This window comes from Nicotiana tabacum, chromosome 5 (assembly GCF_000715075.1).
Source record: "Nicotiana tabacum cultivar K326 chromosome 5, ASM71507v2, whole genome shotgun sequence".
NCBI classification, from domain to species: domain Eukaryota; kingdom Viridiplantae; phylum Streptophyta; class Magnoliopsida; order Solanales; family Solanaceae; genus Nicotiana; species Nicotiana tabacum.
The window spans coordinates 47214527-47233148 of NC_134084.1; the positions used below are offsets into that span (position 1 = coordinate 47214527).

Here is an 18622-nt window from a genome sequence, read left to right on the forward strand (position 1 = left end):
CTTTAACTAGTATCTATTTAATAATGGGACATGATGATTTAAATATTTATTTATATGAATAAATAATAAAATTTAATTATTGAGAGAAATTTTATATATAATAATACAACAATTATTTAAATGCCAAAAAATATTATTAAATTAGCATAATACATAAATTTAAAATAAAAAAACATCATCAAAACTTAAACAAATGATCAATTTTATCATGTTAGTTAGATAATTATGTATTATAGTTTAAAGGTATTTAATGTGATGATATCTTAATGTACAATTCTTTGTGGACAATATTTTTTTGTGTATGTTTCCTCCTAATGTTTTGGTTGCTCTGCCTTAACCAAAACTCTTGTTGTCAATCTTGATATCCCTCTTGAAAGTGCAACATACAGTTGTTCGTGCGAAAATATATTGCAGTAAATATAGTCCAATATTTAGGGTGTTTGTCCTTATGATTTATGTATTATATTTGCAAAACATAAACATAGTAATAATTATTTCAGACAAATTTAAAAGGATATTCCATAGTTTCGAAAGACGAAAGCTGAATTCGGGGATAAGAATATACTTAGAAGCACATTGACCAGTATCATAATTTTTGCATGTCTGACGTTATTGTCAAAACTTCTATATACCATTTGTGTGTTATTACATAAGTTATTCGGCATATCTAAGTTTTTCAGTAGCATGACAGACATATTTTTCTTCAAAATCAACCTATATACAATGGAAGATCAATTTTAACTTAGTCTATTATATATAGGGTGACACTAACATATGTAGGAAATAATAAACTTGACAACAAACACGTACGGTAGAAGGCCATTTAGTATTCAAGTATTTAAGTATTCTCTTGGTAGTAATTATTGGTATCATTTTCTGCTGAATCAAAAACAAAAAATTATTTTATTTTTAATATAAAATTTTGCAATTAACCTTTTATTTAGTTGATCAACATAGTCATTTCTGCTAGCTAAGATATATTTTTAAATTCTATCATGCGATTTGCACAAATTGCATTTTAATCTAATGATATAAATATTTCTCTAATTAAATGCACTATTGTTACTATTGGGATTGATAATCAAGTGTTCAGGAAGAACCAAATCATCTTTTATTAGATACTCTTCTTTGTTTCTGACACGAAGCAAGAAGACACTGAATACTGGATCTGTTCTTACTTTTATATTTATTGTCAGTTGAATCTTTTTCATTTGAGACCAGAAGTATAACTTTGGCAAGCTAGTTTTTATAGTCTCCGTTTTGTCGATTTTGGAATTACTGGTAGTACTTGACATAAATTACTTCTCAAGCTATTAATTTCCACCAAACGGTTCATTAATATCAAATATATCTCTAGAACTTCGGGCAATTATTTCGATCGTTTAATACTAAAGACATAAGTGCTTCATCCCATATTATTAATTTTGCCTTCCTCATACATTTAGTACCATTACCCTGCTTTGATATATTTGTGATGGTTATTTAAGTTGTTTGAAGAGCTATATCAAGTCTAAAGTGGGTGGCCTCATAATGAAATCATTATTGGTACACCACTTGTTATTATTGCTAACAATGTCATACCTCTTTGATATAATATTTGCAAATAATGCATGGCATAGAAATATTATTTTGATTCCATCCGAGGCATCTACAAAGAATATTCTCGTTATAGCATAGTCGACTCTTTATCATATAGTCTTGAAAGCTTGTTCTTGTTTAGGATTTAGCTTCGATTGAGCTTCCTCAAACACTTGTATATCATTTTGATTTTTAATAATATATTAATCTTTTTACTTTGTGTTCTAACGCTATTTTCTATGGAATAAATTTATATACTTTAAGATTTTTTTTTAACTCGAATAAGAATTTTACTGATATGATAAATTTTAAAAAAAATTGAATTGGATTTTCTTGCTAAATAATTAATTAAAAGAAATAATTATTTGATTTTAACATAAAAAAAATTATTCTATGTTGATTCAAATCTTAATATTAGGTCATCTCTTATTTTGAATAATTAATCTTAATTATAATTTATCCATCATAAATTTTATTTTCAAAGAGTAAAAGATTTGATATGACTTTTCACTTTTAGATATTTATGTATATAGAATCATTATTGGTATTGTCTCCTACCAATTATTTTTTTCTCTCACTCTCTCTCACATTTATATTCTTAAATATTTTCTTAGTTGTTGTTTAATAATTGAGTATTTTTTAATATTACACAAAAAAAATAATAAAGAATATTATTTGGTTAGAAAAATAGTTCAAATATAATATAAAAATATATTATCATGGTTATTTTTTCTCAATTTCAACTCTTTATGCAGTTCATTTAATATTACTTTTATATTTTCTTGGTATTGGACATTATGGAGTGGTATTATATTGCCAATACAGAGGATTCTTATAAAACTAATTTTGTTAAACCTCCCTACATCTTTTTAATAAGAATTTAATAGATAAAATTTTATGAATTTTAAAGTCTTAAATATTAAAATTAGTATAGAAGGTATTGTAGTCCAAAAAATAGATAATTACAGTTATGTCCTTTCCCTGTGAGGTCTTCCGTTTAATATTTTAGGGCTATTTTAGTATATTAATATTGTATTTATATTTTTATAATAATATATGCTCTCTTTTTTGCTAAATGGATTTGGACAATATAATATATTCTCAAATTAAATTAGTAATAGGACATTAGAATACGTTTTCAAATTAAATTAGTAATAGAAATTTTTAAGAAGTATATCGTGAAAGTAATAGGATTACATGACTAAATAATTACTATTTTTCCTAGCAGTGATTACTTTTTCTACGCTAATGGTGATACTTATTGTAGAAATATTTGCCATAGTAAATTATAAAGATAGAAAGGTATAATTTAATAACCAAGCTTTTAAATAAATTACTTATCGATTTAAAATTAAGAATGGCAAATAGTTTGGTATGAAAGAAAATATAGAGGCAAACCTGATATGATTAAAATATTAGGACAAAGAACACAAAAGTTATCGTGTAGTTTTATTGTTGGAAAAAGTAGGATATAGTTATTCTTACGTTTATGCTTTTACATGATTTTGTGTTTTAGTTCATATTTTTAGATTGTCGATGATTTTCTCTTTTCGTTTTAAATAATTTATATGAAGTAAAATTTTAATTAACTTTTATTAGACAGCCTAAGAAAGTAATTATACTAATAGGATTCTGAAAGGTAATCATGTAGGATTCCTAACGTGTAGTATTATTTCCTAAAAATAATAGGATTATTAATCTAGAATTCCAGTTATGTCTTTTTATTATAAATTATTATACTTAATATTATAAGGTTATTTTTGTAAACCGATATTGTATTCATGTTTTTATAATAATATAGATAAATTCACCTTTTATCTTGGAATATGTAAATGTTACACCTTGTGTATTCGGCGTTATCATGCTGTAAATGGGCTAATTCGATAGGAAGATAATTTCTATGAAATATTTAAATGATGTGATAGTTATACATTAAGATTGGAAGTCATTTGAGTTGTGATTAAAAATTCGACAAAGATCGCGCGCAAGTTACGGGTTTAAATTTTACTGGAATTTGGATAAAATGTTGATAAGCGTTTCTCTCAATATACTGGGAGTTATGGTGTGTTCTACCTACCGAATCGAAGGTCTATGAGTCTAGTTTCCAACGCAACAAACCGTTCATTAATACGACTTCGGAGTAGAGAGATATTAACATTTTCGTACAGGGGTGCACACTGTTACGGGAACAGTGTGCCTAGTCGGGTTTAGTCAAAATTTCCTTATTTAAGTCAATTTTTAAAACAGAACCCCTGCGTTTTATCCTCTCCAAAACAGAACCAAAAACCTAGGGATTTTCTCTCAAACTTCTCCCATCCATCTAGCCAAGCATAACAACAATTTAGTCATCCTCAAGATGGAGAACACCATGGTAGCTTCGGAATCGTGAATTCTTCGGTGTTTCACTTTTCATAGCAAGACTCCGCCTTGAAGTAATTTCGAATTTTGAGTAATTCTGGTCACGTAAGGTATGATTTAACTTCTCTTTGATCTTTGTAAAATTCTACCATAAGAATTCTTAAGAAATAGTTGAAACCTCTATAGAAATATTCTTGATTTTTCTTAAGAAACCTCTATTAATATGGCTTGATTGTTGGGGCTGTTCTATATGGTTTTATTGTGTTGTTTTGATCTGTGAAGACATGGATGGAATTCTGTTGATGAGGAGATGTAGTAAAGAAAAATTTGGTGGTGTGTTGGGGGGAAATTAATCTACAAAAGAGTCTACAAATTCATGGCCACAAGTTGTTCGCGTAAATGTCTAAATGAAGAATTATTTAAGCTATGAGCTTGAATTTGATTTTGAATGGTTTGTATTATGTAGGAAATCATTCCTAAGGCTTTTGAGGTCTTGGAAACAGTATATAACCCCATCGACAAGGTATGTGGGGCTTTCGCTATACTTTTCGGCATGACTAGAATTCGAATAAACGTTTATCGAATTGTCTCGTCGGATTCGAGTTATTTCACCTTCAACTTATAAAGATGCTTAGACCTGATCTTTTCTCATAGATTGCTTACTCTAGAGGATATCTATGAATTCTCGGATTTCCTTGTTCCTTGCTTAAAAAGAACTAGAGCCTTTTACTCATTCTCCTTTCGACGTTCATATAAATCATGAATAAGTAACATTTACTTCAAAGGTACTCATAATACACAACTCTCATGTTCTTAGTACTTGTTGGCTCGTAGTTGAAAATTAAATATTTTTAGCCACAACCATGATAGTCGGGGAAGAATGATGATAGGCCACTTCGACTCTTCTTAGAATACGTCTTTTAAGGTTGGTTTCGCATTGCACCTATATAATTTATGATCTAGTATATGTATGTATTTACTTTCATTACCGAGCCGCATTATAGACGGCCGGGTATGACACATATTGTGTAACCACTGATCAGTTGGGATTACCGAGCTCCACGTGGCCGGGTACGATTCTACCGAGCCTTTATTATGGCCGGGTATGTTATGGATATTATAGCCCCACAGAGGGATTTATTATTATATAATGTGATATATTATAAGTAGCGATAGTGAACGACGGTGTCACGAGCATACATTTATATCCATGTTGAATTTTAGTTTCCTACCGAGGCTAGTTTCAGAATTCAAATTATCTCTATGTCTCTTCTATTGTTAATTACATTTTTCATGTTACACTTGTCGCCCTACATATTCAGTACATATTTCGTACTGACGCATTTTTATGCGCTGTATTCATGCCCACAGGTTCGAATAGACAGAGTGGCGTGCCTCCTCAGTAGGACCCCCAAGATCAGCGTTGGGTTTCGCACTCCACTTCTTCGGAGTTGCTGACTTTGAGTCCATAGGTACTATTACAGATGTATATGTGTGGTTTTGGGCATGTCGGGGGCTTTGTCCCGCCCTGTTGAGATTGTCTTACACTCTTAGAGGCTTGCAGACTAGCGGTCATTGTATATATATATTTTTCGTATCGCCCTATCGACCTTCTGGATAGCTGTTATACTGTTGTTACAGCCTTGTTGGCCTAGTTTTTATATATATATATGTCTATATATATATATATATATATATATATATATATATATGTCGTGTTGGGCTCTTCTGCCTGCAGGTTATTATATTTCAGATCATATCTCATGGTTGGTTCGCTCGGGCCTTCGGGCATCGGGTGCCAGCCACACCTCCCAAGGTTGGGGTGTGACAAACTTGGTATCAGAGCAGGTCAGTCCTAGGGAGTCTACAAGCCGTGTCTAGTAGAGTCTTGTTTATGGTGTGTTGTGCACCACACTTATAAACATGAGGCTATTGGGCATTTAGGATTATTACTTTCTTCTTGATCTAGATCGTGCAATAGAGCCTAATCATAAGTGTTCATTCCTAATTCTCTTTTTGTTTACCTTCTCAGTGATGCCTAACACTAGGAGACGACAAGTGGCTATGAAATTTATTCAGAGGTTGGATGAGGAGGCGGGAGAGGGCACAAGTCAGGTGCCACCTGCTAATGTAGATCAACATGAGCCACAGAATGAGGTTGATTCTCAGGCTTCCGGGGCAGTACCCCCACCACCCCCGGAAGAGCGTAGAGGAGCTAACATACCTCCAGGCCCTCTCCCAGTTGTTCCTGATCAAGACCTAGACATGCGGAGTGCTGTACAATTGCTGACTCGAATAGTGGCCTCCCAGGCCCAACACCAGACCTTCGGTATTGCTGATAGGTCCGTGAGTGCGAGAGTTCGAGACTTTATCAACTTGGATCCTCCAGTATTTACAGGGGTTGATCATAATGCTGACCCACAGGATTTTCTGGATCTTATGCAACGGACCTTACAAATTATACATGCCACGGATGTTGAGTCAGTGGAGTTTACTTCTTATAGACTACGTGATGTTGCTGTGACATGGTATGAGACTTGGAAGCAAACTCGGGGGCCTAATGTGTCACCAGTGACATGGAAGGAGTTCTCTGAGGCATTTTTACAGCAATATTTGCCAATCGAGCTTCGAAGAGCCCGACGAGATAGGTTCTTACACTTAGAACAGGGTAATATGAGCGTTCGGGAATATAGCATGCAGTTCAACTCTTTGCCTAGGTATGCTCCTACGATTGTTGCTGATATGAGTGATCGGGTACACCAGTTTGTTAGTGGTTTGGGGGAACACTTGATAAATGAGTGCACTACAGCTTCTCTAAATCAAGGAATGGATATTGCCCGTATTCAAGCATATGCACAGGGTCTAGAGGATCGCAAGAGGCAACAACGAGCCAATCGAGAGCATGATAGAGGGCAACAGAAGAGGGCGCGGTTCGCAGGTAACATAGGAGAGTTTCGAGGTGGATTTAGGCCACAGTTTCCCCAGCGCCAGTCTTATCCGGCAGCCAGTGCACCGCCACAGTTTCAGGGACAGCGCCAGGATCGGACCACTTATTCTGGTCCAGGTCAGAGTTCACGGACCCCAGGTCCACAGTTTAGAGGCGAGTTCAGTCAGATGAGGCCTCAGTTTCTTAGATGTGATCGATGTGGCCGAAATCATTTTGGACCATGTCGCCAGGGTTCTGATGCATGTTATACATGTGGACAGCCAGGTCATATTATGAGACATTATCCGATGACAGGTGGAGGGGGTATGGCTCAGCCGACGGCATCTGCAGGGGCTTCTTCTTCCTCGGTACGTCCTCCTAGACAGAGTATGCAGACATCAGCTGGCAGGGGTAGGGGAAGATTTGGAGCTTCTGGTTCAGGAGGTCAGCAGAATCGCATATATGCTTTATCGAGTCGTCAGGATTTAGAGTCATCTCCGGACGTGGTTACAGGTATACTATCCGTCTTTTCTATCGATATGTATGCCTTGATAGATCCTGGTTCTACATTGTCGTATATCTCCCCCTTAGTTGCTAGTAAATGGGATAGAGAGCCTGAATTGTTGCAAAAGTCCTTTGAGGTATCTACGCCAATGGGTGAGTCTGTTGTAGTTAGACGGGTATATCGAAGTTGTGACGTGAAGATTCATGACCGCCATACGTTAGCTGATTTGCATGAGCTAGAAATGGTTGATTTTGATATCATTATGGGTATGGATTGGTTGGCTTCTTGTTATGCCAATATAGATTGCTCGACAAAGATTGTTCGTTTTAATTTTCCAAGTGAGCCTATTATTAAATGGAAAGGTGATGCTGCAGCGCCTAAGGGAAAGTTTATTTCTTACCTTAAAGCTCGAAGGATGATTTTGAAAGGGTACATCTATCATTTGGTACGAGTGCATGATATGGAGGTGAAATCTCCAACCCTTCAATCGGTTCCCGTCGGGAATGAATTTCCTGATGTATTTCCTGATGAACTTCCTGGTCTTCCTCCAGAAAGAGAAATCGACTTTGCTATTGATATGCTTCCAGATACTCAACCAATATCTATTCCTCCATACAGAATGGCTCCTGCTGAGTTAAAAGAATTGAAAGCCCAGTTGAAGGATCTTCTAAATAAGGGCTTTATCAGGCCCAGCACATCTCCCTGGGGTGCACCAGTATTGTTTGTTCGTAAGAAGGATGGTTCGTTAAGAATGTGTATTGACTATCGCCAGCTCAACAAAGTGACTATCAAAAACAAGTACCCTTTACCCAGAATTGATGATTTGTTTGATCAGTTGCAAGGTGCCAAATATTTCTCAAAGATTGACCTTCGATCCGGCTATCACCAATTGCGAGTTAAGGAGAGAGATATTCCGAAAACGGCTTTTCGGACTAGATATGGCCATTATGAATTTCTTGTGATGTCTTTCGGTCTTACTAATGCGCCAGCAGCTTTTATGGATTTAATGAATCGGGTTTTCAAGCCATTTCTAGATATATTTGTAATTGTTTTCATTGATGATATTCTGGTATATTCTCAATCAGAAGCAGAACATGAGGATCATTTGCGTGTGGTGTTGCAGACTTTGAAAAATCAGAAATTATATGCTAAATTCTCCAAATGTGAATTTTGGTTGAATTCAGTGGTTTTCCTTGGGCATATCGTTTCCGATAAAGGTATAAGGTAGATGGTCAGAAAATTGAAGCAGTACAAAACTGGCCTAGACCCACAACTCCTACGGAAGTTCGTAGTTTCTTGGGCTTAGCTGGTTATTATCGGAGATTTGTTGAGAACTTCACTTCTATTGCTGCTCCCATGACAAAATTGACACACAAAGCCGTTAAGTTCCAATGGTCTGATGCATGTGAAAGGAGCTTTTATGAGTTGAAGAAACGCTTAACATTAGCACCTGTTCTAGCACTTCCTGAAGGATCTGAAGGTTATGTGGTATATTGTGATGCATCCAGGGTTGGATTGGGATATGTTCTAATGCAGCATGGAAAAGTTATTGCATATGCTTCAAGGCAGTTGCGGAAGCACGAATACAATTATCCGACTCACGATATTGAGTTAGCAGCCGTTATATTTGCCTTGAAAATATGGCGTCATTATCTTTATGGTGTTCATGTGGATATCTATACAGATCACAAAAGTTTACAATATATATTTAAGTAGAAAGACTTGAACTTGAGACAAAGAAGATGGCTTGAATTGCTGAAGGACTATGATGTGGATATTTTGTACCATCCGGGCAAAGCGAATGTGGTAGCTGATGCATTGAGTCGCAAATCCATGGGCAGTTGAAGCATGTAAAAGCTGGGAAATTAGAAATGACTAAAGAGATATATCAATTGGCTAACCTGAGTGTACGACTACATGATACAGGTGACCAGGGTGTAGTAGTCCAAAATATTGCGGGGTCATCACTGGTAGCTGAGGTAGAAATGCGTCAATTTGAGGATCCGGAGTTAGTCAAAATTAAAGAGAGTATCCCTTTTCAGAAGAAGCAGTTGTTCGAGCAATCTGATGATGGAATTCTAAAATATAAAGGCCGATGGTGTGTACCTAATGTTGGGGAGCTTCGTAAGCAAATTATGACAGAGATGCACCAGTCTCGGTACTCAGTTCATCCTGGTTCAACCAAAATGTATCACGATCTTCGTCAGCTATACTGGTGGAACGGCATGAAGAAAGATATAGCCACATTTGTGGCTCAGTGTCCTAACTGCCAGCAGGTTAAAGCTGAACACCAGAAACCTGGAGGGCTACTTCAAAATATTGAGATTCCAGCTTGGAAATAGGAATCGATTAATATGGATTTCATTAAAGGATTGCCCAATTCTCGCCGTAAGTTCAATTCTATTTGGGTCATTGTGGATAGGCTGACGAAATCAGCTCACTTTCTCCCAGTTAGGACCACCTATTCAGCTGAAGACTATGCGAGCCTATATATCAAGGAAATAGTTCGGCTACATGGAGTTCCGTTTTCTATTATATCTGACAGAGGTGCCCAATTTACAGCTAATTTCTGGAGGTCTTTTCAAGAAGGTTTGGGTACTCTTGTTAACCTTAGTACATCATTTCATCCGCAGACCAACGGACAAGCCGAACGCACTATTCAGACACTCGAAGATATGTTGCGAGCTTGTGTCTTAGACTTCAAGGGAAGTTGGGAAGATCATTTACCGCTTATTGAGTTTGCCTACAATAACAGTTATCATGCAGGTATTCAGATGGCACCTTATGAGGCACTATATGGGAGGAAATGCAGATCTCCTATTGGCTGGTTTGATGTTGGCGAGACAAAGTTGCTAGGACCTGAATTGGTACAGCAAGCTGTAGAAAAGGTAAAGTTGATCCAGGAAAGGTTGCGTACAGCTCAAAGTCGACAGAAATCATATTCAGATAACCGACGTCGAGACTTGGAATTTGCTGTGGGAGACTGGGTATTCTTGAAAGTGTCGCCTATGAAGGGTGTAATGAGATTTGGTAAGAAAGGAAAACTCAGCCCTATATATGTTGGGCCATATCAGATTGTTCAGAGAATTGGGCGAGTAGCCTACAAACTTGACCTGCCACCAGAATTAGAAGCAATCCATCCGGTATTTCACATTTCCATGCTTCGGAAATTCTTAGGTGATCCTTCTTGCATCAGCCCTATCGAGGATATTGAAGTTTCTGAGAACTTGTCATATGAAGAAATACCTGTTGCCATTCTTGACCGTCAAATCCGTAAGCTACGGACTAAAGAGGTAGCCTCAGTAAAAGTACTTTGGAGGAGCAATAATGTAGAGGAAATGACATGGGAGGCCGAGGAGGACATGAAGTCCAGATACCCCCATTTATTTGAGTCTTCAGGCGATATGCTTGAGACAAATATGGAAGGTGTTGCACATATATCAACCAGTGACAGTTGAGGTAATTAAGTTATGGCTAACCTTCTTATTATCATTATTGTATAAGTAAATGGTCGTGTGAGGCCAAGTTGATGTTATTATTATGATGTGTAGCCCTGTGTGGCCTTAGATATGTATGTTTGGGCTGATGACAGGTTTTGGATATTTCTATTTATAGGGGAAACTCTGGTGAAATTTTTTTTAAAAAAAAATTCAGAAGTTAGGTTAACCGTTAACATTCGAGGACGAATGTTCTTAAGGATGGGAGAATGTTACACCTTGTGTATTCGGCGTTATCATGCTGTAAATGGGCTAATTCGATAGGAAGATAATTTCTATGAAATATTTAAATGATGTGATAGTTATACATTAAGATTGGAAGTCATTTGAGTTGTGATTAAAAATTCGACAAAGATCGCGCGCAAGTTACGGGTTTAAATTTTACTGGAATTTGGATAAAATGTTGATGAGCGTTTCTCTCAATATACTGGGAGTTATGGTGTGTTCTACCTACCGAATCGAAGGTCTATGAGTCTAGTTTCCAACGCAACAAACCGTTCATTAATACGACTTCGGAGTAGAGAGATATTAATATTTTTGTACAGGGGTGCACACTGTTACGGGAACAGTGTGCCTAGTCGGGTTTAGTCAAAATTTCCTTATTTAAGTCAATTTTTAAAACAGAACCCCTGCGTTTTATCCTCTCCAAAACAGAACCAAAAACCTAGGGATTTTCTCTCAAACTTCTCCCATCCATCTAGCCAAGCATAACAACAATTTAGTCATCCTAAAGATGGAGAACACCATGGTAGCTTCGGAATCGTGAATTCTTCGGTGTTTCACTTTTCATAGCAAGACTCCGCCTTGAAGTAATTTCGAATTTTGAGTAATTCTGGTCACGTAAGGTATGATTTAACTTCTCTTTGATCTTTGTAAACTTCTACCATAAGAATTCTTAAGAAATAGTTGAAACCTCTATAGAAATATTCTTGATTTTTCTTAAGAAACCTCTATTAATATGGCTTGATTGTTGGGGCTGTTCTATATGGTTTTATTGTGTTGTTTTGATCTGTGAAGACATGGATGGAATTCTGTTGATGAGGAGATGTAGTAAAGAAAAATTTTGTGGTGTGTTGGGGGGAAATTAATCTACAAAAGAGTCTACAAATTCATGGCCACAAGTTGTTCGCGTAAATGTCTAAATGAAGAATTATTTAAGCTATGAGCTTGAATTTGATTTTGAATGGTTTGTATTATGTAGGAAATCATTCCTAAGGCTTTTGAGGTCTTGGAAACAGTATATAACCCCATCGACAAGGTATGTGGGGCTTTCGCTATACTTTTCGGCATGACTAGAATTCGAATAAACGTTTATCGAATTGTCTCGTCGGATTCGAGTTATTTCACCTTCAACTTATAAAGATGCTTAGACCTGATCTTTTCTCATAGATTGCTTACTCTAGAGGATATCTATGAATTCTCGGATTTCCTTGTTCCTTGCTTAAAAAGAACTAGAGCCTTTTACTCATTCTCCTTTCGACGTTCATATAAATCATGAATAAGTAACATTTACTTCAAAGGTACTCATAATACACAACTCTCATGTTCTTAGTACTTGTTGGCTCATAGTTGAAAATTAAATATTTTTAGCCACAACCATGATAGTCGGGGAAGAATGATGATAGGCCACTTCGACTCTTCTTAGAATACGTCTTTTAAGGTTGGTTTCGCATTGCACCTATATAATTTATGATCTAGTATATGTATGTATTTACTTTCATTACCGAGCCGCATTATAGACGGTCGGGTATGACACATATTGTGTAACCACTGATCAGTTGGGATTACCGAGCTCCACGTGGCCGGGTACTATTCTACCGAGCCTTTATTATGGCCGGGTATGTTATGGATATTATAGCCCCACAGAGGGATTTATTATTATATAATGTGATATATTATAAGTAGCGATAGTGAACGACGGTGTCACGAGCATACATTTATATCCATGTTGAATTTTAGTTTCCTACCGAGGCTAGTTTCAGAATTCAAATTATCTCTATGTCTCTTCTATTGTTAATTACATTTTTCATGTTACACTTGTCGCCCTACATATTCAGTACATATTTCGTACTGACGCATTTTTATGCGTTGTGTTCATGCCCACAGGTTCGAATAGACAGAGTGGCGTGCCTCCTCAGTAGGACCCCCAGGATCAGCGTTGGGTTTCGCACTCCACTTCTTCGGAGTTGCTGACTTTGAGTCCATAGGTACTATTACAGATGTATATGTGTGGTTTTGGGCATGTCGGGGGCTTTGTCCCGCCCTGTTGAGATTGTCTTACACTCTTAGAGGCTTGCAGACTAGCGGTCATTTTATATATATATTTTTCGTATCGCCCTATCGACCTTCTGGATAGCTGTTATACTGTTGTTACAGCCTTGTTGGCCTAGTTTATATTGTCACACCTCCTTTTCCGGCACCGCGAGGTGCGAAGGGAGTTTTTCCAATTAAAGGACAATCGAAACGGGATTGGTTTATTTATTTCAGAGTCGCCACTTAGGAGATTTAGGGTGTCCCAAGTCACCCATTTTAATCCCGGATCGAGGAAAAGAATGACTCTGTTTAACAGTCTGCGCACCAGAAATCCGGATAAGGAATTCTGTTAACCCGGGAGAAGGTGTTAGGCATTCCCGAGTTCCGTGGTTCTAGCACGGTCGCTCAACTGCCATATTTAACTTATTTATCTGATTTTAATTTATCTGATTTTAATACAATTATGAACCGATGTGCCAATTTTAACTCTTTACCACTTTATTATTATTATTATTATTTTTTTAAAAAAAAATTGTGAACATCGTTTAAAACATGTCTTTGGATTACGTCACATGAAATGCACCCGTAATCCGGAACACATTTTTATTCAATGTTTTAGGATTTAGATTTGGGTCGCATGAAATGCGCATCCGAGTTTAAGAAGGTAAAATTAATTAAATCGCGCCTAAAGAGTCTAGCGCGTCATTATCTTTGGGGAAGGAAGTGAAATTCACTAAACAATCCATCCCAAATTCTAAGTAATTTTTTTTTAAATAATTAAATAAATAAATGAGATTGGAGAATCCTGTAAATTTGTATTATTTACATCTATTTATTTTTAGCGAAATCCTTCCTTATTTTAAGAATATCCTTTAATGACTACCTTTTTGTTATTACTAAGTTTGTCTATAAATATAAAATCAATATCTACATTCTTGAAAATAACATATTAAATAGAAGAGAAAAACAAATATTAACAGAAAGTAATAAAAATTATAATCATAAATACAACATGGAATTATCGAAAAATAAAATAAAAAAATAAAAAAAAACTAATTATCCCATAGTTGGATTAAACTTTAAATTGTTAGTAAGACTTAAGCTTATTGAAACTAATTATTTACAAATACTGAAAATTGAAAGAAAGAAAAAAAAACTTGATTACTAAACCATATTTCTAAAAAATTTAAACAATTTAACCTTAACTAACTTTGTTTTAATTCACATCATGTCTTAATACTTGTTCGCAAACTAATTCATGTTTTAACTGAAATTGACTACATGATTCCGATTAACTTATCGTTGACGAAAAACCTTATGAATAAGGAACTTAGTTAATTTTTTGCCAAACTGATTCAATAACGCCATTTTTTACATTATTTCTTTTTTTTTTTTATTAAACAGTTTTAATTAATAATCAGGCTTAAATATATTTCCTAATAATCTGGTTAAGGCGTTATTTAATATGTCGCTATAATATGCCTAGTTATGCCAAATGACAGTGATTTACAGAATAATAATACATGAATAACCTAAATACAATACAAAAAATTAAATTAAACTAAATTAAAAATTTAACACTCCATTCTTCATTTCAGCTTACAAAATGCCAAAATTACAGTTGTGTACCTGATATTGTCAATATAAGAAGAAGACAGTCAGCAACGTAATACGTAACACAGCAACAGCAACAATAACCAGCAATAACCAGTCAACGAAAATCCCAGTGACAGCTTTGAAAAATTCAAAATAAAATCCAGGAATGCCGAAAATAACGGACAGAAACCAAGGGAAATTTTCAGATTTTTGAAAGGCTAGTTAATCTTCAACCCTTAATTTCTACACCTGTATACCAGAATATTTATCAGGTGTGTACTACTTTCTCTTCTAATTTTCAACTTTTTTTTATTTTTTCTTTGTATGTTTTTCTTTTCTTGAGAGTTTCAATGTTTTTTTCGGAATAAATGTTCAGCTCTTTTTTTTTCTAATCTCTCTTTTTTTTCTGTCCTCCTTCTGATTTTTTCAGACCTCTCTATATATAATCTCCACCCTTTAATCAATTAAAATCAATCCCTTTCTCTACCAAACCCATTATCTTCTCACTCATCCCCATTACATTAAATAAATATATCACACCACCCCATTATATTTTGTCCCCCATGCTTCATTTAAAATAATGCAAGATTCCCCTTTAAATTAAATCTTGTCCCCCCTTTATATTAAATAATCATATCACAACCCACCCCATTTCATTTTGTCCCCCATGCTTCAAATAAACAATTACAAAATGTACAATTCCTAAACTACCCCTTCCGACCTTACTGAAATTACCAAACTACCCCTGAACGTATTACAAATTTACCAAACTACCCATCAGCTATAACACATCAATTAATCAAACTTAACCAAAATATAGACAATATGATCAATTTCTAACAATGTTCAAACAACAATATGAACACGGATGAACATCATAACAACAATATCACATGAACATGATTTTAACAACATTTCAACAACAAATCACATGAACACAAATTGAACAACCAAGAACAACTAAAATTTGATTGAACAATATTTTTGGCAACAACAAACCTATTTTTCGGATTTAAACAACAACAACAATCAAACAAGTATATTTAGATTCCTAAATTCAATAATATTGAACTTAAAATCAACTCTAACAATATTACAACAAACAATTCTTATATTAAACTTTAAACAAGATTATGAGAACAATTCAAGAAATAATCATAAATGGTAAACAAGAAATCAAACTATACAAAATTCGGATTCAAGATCATCCAAACATGAACATGAATGAATCTATTTTAACACAACAAACATGACGGATTAAAACGATTAAATCAATATATTTCCTTTAACACAACTAAATTCTTTTTAGACAAATAACAAGATCGACGAATAAACAATTATGACCTTTGAACTTAACAATATTAACAATTTCTAACAATACATAAACACATGAAACAAATTGAAGAAATAGTTAATTAAATTTCAATTTGAATCTAACAAACATCAAACTAACAAATATTCACTTAAACAATAATACAAACATGAAATGAATATGAAAACAATTTATTAAACTTCTATTTTGAAATCTGAAAATTAATTTTAACAAAGCACATGAACATGAACAAACTAGAAAAATGATTTCAACGATGAACAACGAACAAAACAAGAATTGAATTCTTTAACGATTTTGGATCCGGAAAATACCAAACAAAAATATGGACGATAAATGAGATTCAAAAATCAACTAACCGGAAATGAAACGACGAACAACGATTGTAAACAAATCCGTCCGGGCTTCGACTCAACGAAAAACCCTCGACCTTTGACAAACCGAAGAAGACGAAACAACAACGAAACAATAGCAACTGCTGCGACGAGCAGCAGCAGCAATCCGTCGAGAAGCAGCATGAAGCAGACGCCCTGGCAGCAGCGCGACGGAGGAAGAAGAAGCTGCATGAAGCAGTAGCAGCTGGGAGCCGAACGCAGCAGTAATGACGAGGATGCAGCAACGACGGGCAACTCGACGAGACCGGCAGAACAGCCGCGATAGCAGTGTCGACGAAGCTTGGAAGAAACAGTCGCAACAGCAGCATGGTGGAGAAGCAGGCAGCCATGGCAATCTTAGCTCAAACTTGAGCTCGACGAGCTTCATTAATGGCGGATAGGGCTGGGGTCGTTTAGTCGAGCCGGGGTCGTGAGGGTGACGTGCGTGTGTTGTGAGTGTGACGGGGTGAGGGGGAAGGGCTGGAGGGGGTGGTCGTTGGGGTAAGGCATCCATGGATGGAGCTTGAAGTTTTGAGGAAGAAGAAGGAGAATAGGGGGGGCGGATGCTTTAGGCATTTTTAGGGTTTTTTTACTATTTTTTTTTTTGTTTTCTTTTGTTTTATTTTTTGAAATGCAAGATAATAGGGTGTTGGGTTATGGACCGGGTTGACCCAGTTCGAAATGGACTGGGTCGTAGGGAAGATTGGGCCATTTTTTGGGCTTGTGGCTTGAAATTGAAGAAGAGGCCCAATTCCGACTTTCTTTATATTTTCGCTCTCTTTTCTTCTTTTATTTTTCTAAAACTAAATTATAAAAATACTTAAACTATTATTAAGAACTAAATTAAGTTATAAAAGCGCAAATTAACTCCCAATAACAATTAACGCACAATTAAATATTAATTAAGCATAAAATTGTATATTTGGACATTAAATGCTAAAAATGCAAACGATGCCTATTTTTGTAATTTTTAATTTTTGTAAAACAAATTTAATTATTATCAATTGTAGAATTAAATCCTACATGCAAAATGCGACATATTTTTGTATTTTTTATTAATTTAGCAAATAAACACGCACAGACAAATACAAATAATTATTCAAAATATCACAAAATATCACAAAATTGCACACCAAAGAAAAATCATTTTATTTTTGAATTTTTTTTGGGAGTAATTCTCATATAGGGCAAAAATCACGTGCTTACAAAAGCAAAGTTTTGAAAGAGTTATAATCTGAGCATGCTGATGAATGTAAATATATATATATATATGTCGTGTTGGGCTCTTCTGCCTGCAGGTTATTATATTTCAGATCATATCTCATGGTTGGTTCGCTCGGGCCTTCGGGCATCGGGTGCCAGCCACACCTCCCAAGGTTGGGGTGTGACAGTAAAATATTTATTTCTATGAATAATGGGATTTGTATTCTGTTTTATACCTGATATGCATCTAAAATGCAAAAGCCTATGTGATGTGTAGGTGTGTACAAAGAAAACCGACAAACCACACCAACCCGATAATTCGAGTCAAATCGAGAGAAAAAAAAACCCGATTATAGTTTGGTTTGATTTGGTTTGGTATTGGAAAAAAAAAACGACCATAATTGGCTTAGTTTGGTTTTAACTAAAAAAAGTCAAACCGAAACTAAACCAACCTGACATTACATATATAGAAATTTTAGATATATTTAATATATAAATATACTTATTGTGATATAATTTATAAATATTTTTTAAAAAGTTCATAATTTTATCTGTTAAGGTATTATTTCAAGGTTGGACTTAGAACTTTTGAATGTTCCAATAAGTTTTATAGCCATTAATATTAGTAAATTAAATAATACTAACAAAAGCTCAAACCAAAATCAAATCAATATTAATGCTAACAAAAGACATTCAGTTCAATACTACGAACGGGAATATATTGAATATCTATTTTTTCGTTTTGCAATAATCCAGATAAAAATGCATAACCTATTTATATTTTTTCTTTAGCGTTAGTCATGTAATTAATACTCCCTTATTAGTCTACTTATTTTAGCATGAATTAGTACTTTTAGATTATGTTTATTTTTTTATGGCTTTTTAATTAGCAATATTTATATTACATAATTTTATTGTCTTTATTGTTGAATATTTTAGGACAATGCCATGACACATCTCATATTTTGTATTATTTTCTTGGAAAATACTTTATATAGTTGT

The 18622-nt window shown here is 34.9% G+C and overlaps 1 protein-coding gene and 2 long non-coding RNA genes across 3 annotated transcripts; all 3 read left to right on the top strand.

Moving 5' to 3' along the window:
- Nucleotides 1–3685: 3685 nt before the first annotated feature.
- LOC142180604 (uncharacterized) lies at nt 3686–5587 on the top strand. The gene is made up of 3 exons (XR_012709216.1): nt 3686–4046; nt 4403–4459; nt 5308–5587. It is a non-coding gene; the product is annotated as an uncharacterized LOC142180604 (long non-coding RNA).
- A 4134-nt stretch (nt 5588–9721) lies between these two features.
- On the top strand, nt 9722–10825 carry LOC142180770 (uncharacterized). Its single transcript, XM_075252840.1, has 3 exons — nt 9722–9942; nt 10180–10354; nt 10442–10825. Exons 1-3 carry the CDS (start codon nt 9722–9724, stop codon nt 10823–10825), a joined length of 780 nt encoding a protein of 259 aa, XP_075108941.1.
- Nucleotides 10826–11400: 575 nt separating this feature from the next.
- LOC142180605 (uncharacterized) lies at nt 11401–13213 on the top strand. Its single transcript, XR_012709217.1, has 3 exons — nt 11401–11709; nt 12066–12122; nt 12971–13213. It is a non-coding gene; the product is annotated as an uncharacterized LOC142180605 (long non-coding RNA).
- The last annotated feature ends 5409 nt before the right edge of the window (nt 13214–18622 follow it).

Excerpts from the sequence above, each read along its gene's own strand:
- LOC142180770 (XM_075252840.1), top strand. The coding sequence starts at position 9,722 with ATGGATTTCATTAAAGGATTGCCCAATTCTCGCCGTAAGTTCAATTCT. Across the intron at positions 9,943-10,179 it reads TTTACAGCTAATTTCTGGAG|ATCTCCTATTGGCTGGTTTG; the intron begins GTCTTTTCAAGA and ends GAGGAAATGCAG. Across the intron at positions 10,355-10,441 it reads AATTTGCTGTGGGAGACTGG|ATTGTTCAGAGAATTGGGCG; the intron begins GTATTCTTGAAA and ends GGGCCATATCAG.